Source organism: Sabethes cyaneus, chromosome 3, assembly GCF_943734655.1.
Source record: "Sabethes cyaneus chromosome 3, idSabCyanKW18_F2, whole genome shotgun sequence".
Taxonomy (NCBI): domain Eukaryota; kingdom Metazoa; phylum Arthropoda; class Insecta; order Diptera; family Culicidae; genus Sabethes; species Sabethes cyaneus.
Window position 1 is genome coordinate 100,892,820 of NC_071355.1, and position 5,774 is coordinate 100,898,593.

Here is a 5,774-nt window from a genome sequence, read left to right on the forward strand (position 1 = left end):
TCTCTTATGTAGCCAAACAGAACTGCACTGCACAATAATTTGAAAAGTTTGTTTAATCACTGGGAAAACCTTAAAACCTAGAGCGTAAAAATTACATCTGGTGTCGTTTTAGTTCGAAGTTGAGAATAATGTGGAAGCAGAGAAACTGTTACTTTTCGAGATTGGTGCTTTACTATCCATTTTACCCCAGGTGTCCAAATCACCCCAAACAACCCTACATGTATCACCAATGTATATTCAATACAAATACCGTACCATGACTACTTAATTTCTGATAATTCATGAGAAAAATATAATGAGCAACCCACGGAGTAACACGAGTGGGCGATGAAAAACAGAAATAGACCTACGTTCACCCTATGTATATTTCCAAACTTCATCCTCTGGCTCCTCAAACACAATAATAATGCAAGGATCAATGCGCAGGACCGTATTTAATGCCAAAATGTATTTTGACGTTTTGAGTTTGCTGTACGATAAAAGCAAATCTCAGAAAACAAAGAGTCGGAAAACGCCGAAAACTTGTACAAAAGCTTGTACAGTTCTTGTAACAAAAATTAACAAAAAATATTTTGCTTGAACACTAACACCATGTGGTAAAGAGTGAATATGTGCAAATCTACCACCTCTGTACACTAACTCCTAACCGAGGGGCGAAACACTGTTGAAAATATATTTTCCCTATGGAAATGTTTGTTCGCCCTTAATATTTATCTCACCCTAATATAACCTAAAGCCCCATAAAGATATACATTTATAGGGCTTCAATATAGTGGCAAGATAAAATAATACCGTGGTGCCGGCTGGGGGTACGCAACCTTGGTTGTTGTTGGCAAGCATGGAACGGGAAACAGTTGTTCCCGTCCACTCTAAGATGGAAGCCCCGTCAGCGGAATAGGGACTTTAGGCTAATAACCTACTGTACCCGAAAACTTAAAACGTTATTTATAATATGGAAGAAGAAATTAATCTGGATTATTGGCAACGACTTTTAGCATGAAAACACGAACATGAATAGACATGGAATATACGGACCCTTGTCCAGTAGGGTAAGCTGGATTAACTTCTGAATGAAATACTGGGGCTAAGCGTAGTTTATTGACCGGATACTGGAGACAACGTCTGGGCAAGTATTGCTCTAGTCTGGCATACGAGGTGAAAATGCTACTCGAAAGAGAGGAGTTGGATCCCTATTGATAGCCCAGAGGCACATGCGGCCCTGATGAACTGGGAATAACCAGATTTAGAGCACCTAAGGTTTCTAATACTGCAATCGACATCGAAGACTACAGAACTCAAGACTGGGCTTAGCATTTGCTTCGCATATAAACAGCCAAAGCCATGTCGCCATCAACATGGTCATTGGTGGATCGCTCTTCTTTTATAGATCAACACATAAGGTCACGTGGGTTTCCCACGACGGCCGTACAGAAAACCAAATTGACCACATCTGCATCAGCCGAAAGTGGAGAAGGACCTTTCTAGATGTATGCAACATGCGCAGCTCCGATATTGCATCTGACCATCACCTTGTTATCACTGAGATACGCTTGTGCGTTGTACGTGTCCAACGACGGGTAGAAAAAATTGCGTGTCGTTGTCAGCCGATTGGAGAATCCCACGGTAAAAACAGCCTTTGTCGAACAACTTGAACCCCGAGTCTCGGAGTTGTCACCTGATGGAACCGTCGAAAAGCAATGGACCGGCTGGTATCAAAAACACTCCTATTACGAGCAGGGACAAAACCCTCGGCAAAGCACGCAGCGGGTGGAGGGAGTGGATTTCAGATGAAACTTGGGGGATGATCGACCAGCGAAGAGAGGCGACAACTGGCATTGAGAGAGCTCAGACCAGAGCGGCTAAGACTGCTGCCCGTCAATGCTACGTCGAACTAGAGAGGACTGTTAGACAAGAGCTTGTAGGTGAGACACAAAAGCTTGGAGTAGCTAGCCTAGCATATGATATTTCCCGCCGCCTTATTGGTACCAGGATGAATATTGAAAGAACTATTTTAAATGTAGAAAATAATATTAAAAGTATTTAAATGGAATACAATCGCACCATGTCTGAGGAGATGTAACAGAAACTTCCAGTTTTTCCAAAACGTTCAGTCTCTAAAAATCTCGTCAATTTCGTCTCGTTTTACCTACGTAACATGAATAAAGGAGCGCAAATTGATGCAGTGTCACGGACCTGAAAGCAGTGTTTGATCGTGTAGATCACGAGATCACGGTATTCTCCTTGCAAGGCCTGAGAAGCTGAGAGTTTCCGCTCCGCTCGGCATGTGGCTATACCGTACTTGACACGGCGTAGGCTTAGTGAGAAAATCGGGTTCTAATTTTCCGATTCATTCTGCAAAATCTCTGGCGTACCGCAGGGGAGAAATTTAGACCATTGCTCTTTTCTTTTTTCGTAAATAAACTGTCGGCTGTCCTCCCAACAAACTTTTTTGTTTAATAGTAGCTATACAACTATTGTGTAGCTAAAACCAATGGAACAAGTGCTTGATAATCTGTTGCACAACAAAAATGTTCCTTGAGCTGCCACCTGGCTGCCGATCTTTTTATGTCGAAAATTGGTACTTTGCTCAAGTAATACGCTTACCGTCAGCTTCGCTATTTCCTTTCACTATAAAAATAAGCCTATAACTTTTAGCTACAACATGGCGGGACATTTGGAACAATGTGTCTGTCATATTCGTGATCTGGGTGTCAATCTTGATAGCGCACTAACGTTTCGCATACACTATAACGACATTATCTCCAGACGTTTTTACTATAACACTATTTATTCCGCACGACGTTTTCTTCCAAGATGCTCGGACTTAGCGGTAGCTACTACTGAACTTTTTGCTAAGTTCTTTAAGATGCGTTCTCGTAGATTCCTCAAAAGGCCCTAGTCCAGACAATCTGTCACCATCATTCGTTAAATAGTTTTTTTCGTGCTTCGCTTCACCCGTATCAATCATCTTTAATCGTTCACTAGATTGTGAAATTTTTCCAACGATGTGGAAAGTCGAATCCATCCACTCCAATGCACAAGACTGGAAATATCAACTCACTGATCAGGAGTATTGAAAAGAGAAGACTGGTTGATGTGATATACATCTACTTCAGCAAGGCGTTCGACAAAGTTTCACACGCACTGGCAGTGGAAGAAATCCACCATACACCAGTAAAAATTATGTTTCTTTACGGGAACCTTTTCGACCCTCCCCATTTATAAAACTGATAATTAAATTTGAAAGAATTCATAAGTTGGTAGGTACAAGATTAAATAGATGTGTTTAACATTTGTACTAAGGTTAAATTTATTTAATTTATAAATGGATTTTAGGAGATTTGTTTCTTCTTATAAGTATTCACAGCTATAAAGTGTTCATGATAGTGAATGGTTTTGTAGCACCAGATTACCATCCTGCGGTATACATCTATCTACGACCGATGACAATGTGCAATTGGCACGATCCCTTCATAATGTGTGTAATTTGATCTCGGGAATACGTGAACTCTCGGTAATGTGAATGACACTTTATTCAGCTTAGGCGAATTCATTTTTCATTGTGTCCAGTCAATTTATCCATCAATTATGTATGACGTTTGATCACCTTTTGATGTGAACGCAATTAAAATAGCGGGGTTCAGATTAAAACAATCCGTTTTAAGATGTTCACAATAGCGGCGGTCAAATGGAGTTTTTGCGTATTTTACATTTTATTTGAAAGCTGTACTTATTTTTTATTTTAGAAGCTCCTCTGTATCTCCTTTATTCTTAGGTTTTTGCACAGGTTTCCCGCTTCCTACGGTTCCTTTTTTACCGTAAAACATATCAGCAAACAGTCCGGTAAATACAAATCCCGCTCCAAGCCATTGGCGACCAGTTAGATTGTTGCCAAACAAAACCACTGAGCAAAGAACGGTAAAGAATTTTCGCGTAGTAGTGACGACTGAACATGCCAAAGCACCGTACGATGAAACCATCATAAAAATAAATAATTGTCCAAGAGCTCCTGCCAGAGAAAGGGACGCGAGATGAACTAACATTTGTGGATACTTGATTGCAAACTCCAAGAACTGCTTTCCTTCGCCAGATATCAGTAGTCCGGGAGTTACTACCAGCGCACTCCAGCCATTCATCGCTAGCATCATGTGCTGAGCAGAAGGTGAACTGTGTTGTCGCATACGTTCCTAGAACAGAAAATAACTTAGACCGTGAAATCTAAAATTGTGTTTACAGGTTTTCTAATTGAGAAAAGCTATAAAATTTATAACCATGCTTTGTGATACATCGTAAGATCTATTCCGTTTTTAAATTAAATCGAGTGGGTCGGTAAGTTTCTATATAGTTTTCTGAGATTACCAACATATATTGAGTCATTAAAATACTCATTTCTTAAACTAAACCTTTCGATAATAACTAATTGTACTTACTTGCACAGCTCCAGTTAATCCATCCATAGTCAAGCTCATAATCAATAGCAGCTGACCCAAGCCTTCCTGTTCGAGCGGTTTGTCGGTTACTTTTCCCTCTTTGAACATAAAAAGACCCACTCCCAGAACAATTAGCAGTACAAACAAATACTTTTGCACCGTGTATGTTTTTCGACCAAGTATTACGCCAAGCAACATTACTGGAATGGGTTTAGCCGACTTTGCTACAACTTGCATCGGATAAGCTACCCAGCGTAGTGCCATATTCGAGCTAATCATCGCTAATAGATAGGTCAATGCACTGCTCGCGTAGTACTTGTTGGGTGTCGTGTCTTGTGCCTGTGGGTTTACCACAAGTATAGCTAAAATGTAAAGGATAAAATGTTTCTAAATTTCGCCTTACGAGACAATTACTAAGTTACCTTTGGCGAATAACCAGTTGCATATGCATTGTACACCAACCAGAGCTAAAGTAAACGTGAATTGTTCTCCACGCGTGCCGTCTTCTTGAGGGTCATCACCGTACCTACCACGAGTGATCTTTTCCTGAATAATACCGAAGTAAAAGTAACACACAAAAATGCCCACAGCTGCAATCAAAAATCTCTTTTTGTCAGACATTGTAAATAGGTGAATATTAAAAGCTAAACTTAGATGACATTTCCACAACACTCTTCTTTTAACAAGAGAATGCGACCACAATACGAAAAGTATACGTTATACGACAACGACGGAACGATGGAACACGTCAAGCATAAATGACAGCATGACGTGTATATGCAGTGTTTATATGCGATTAGAGTGACTATATACAGAGTGGCGACAATGTCAAAATTGGAATGATAATTATCTGTCAGTGTCATTCCAATCGAGCAGACGACCTATCCAACGCGTAAGCAGGAAAGAGAAAGAAAAACCTTGGAAAAACCGCATTGCATACATTCGGGATGACTTGGCGCCACTCTGTATATAGTCACTCTATATGCGATAAGTGATGTAAACAAAAGGGAAACATTGCGAGAAAAAGGTCTATTTATCAGAGAATGTGACTAGTGATGTCCGAAATTTTCAATTATTCGATTACCGATTAATCGGCGAGCGTTGTCTGCACTAATCGATTAATTCAACTATTCGTGCTAGTGGTATTCGATTACAAATATTCGAATATTTTTTTCATTTATTCGATTAATCGAACGATTATGAACGATTAGCGGGCATTATTCGAGGATTATTCGCATTCATATTATTTCCTTTGAACTATTCGATTAATTCAACTACTCGTGCTGGCAGTATTCGATTAAAAATTATTCGAATATTTTTATAGTTATTCGATTAGTTGAATTA

The 5,774-nt window shown here is 39.8% G+C and overlaps 1 protein-coding gene across 1 annotated transcript; it reads right to left on the reverse strand.

Annotated features, from left to right (window-relative positions):
* Positions 1–3,291: 3,291 nt before the first annotated feature.
* On the reverse strand, positions 3,292–5,177 carry LOC128742820 (solute carrier family 35 member B1 homolog). Its single transcript, XM_053839297.1, has 3 exons — positions 4,853–5,177; positions 4,431–4,792; positions 3,292–4,187 (listed from the first exon to the last, which is right to left on the reverse strand). The coding sequence occupies exons 1-3, from the start codon at positions 5,049–5,051 to the stop codon at positions 3,738–3,740; spliced, it is 1,011 nt and encodes a 336-aa protein (XP_053695272.1). The 5' UTR covers positions 5,052–5,177; the 3' UTR covers positions 3,292–3,737.
* Positions 5,178–5,774: the final 597 nt, after the last annotated feature.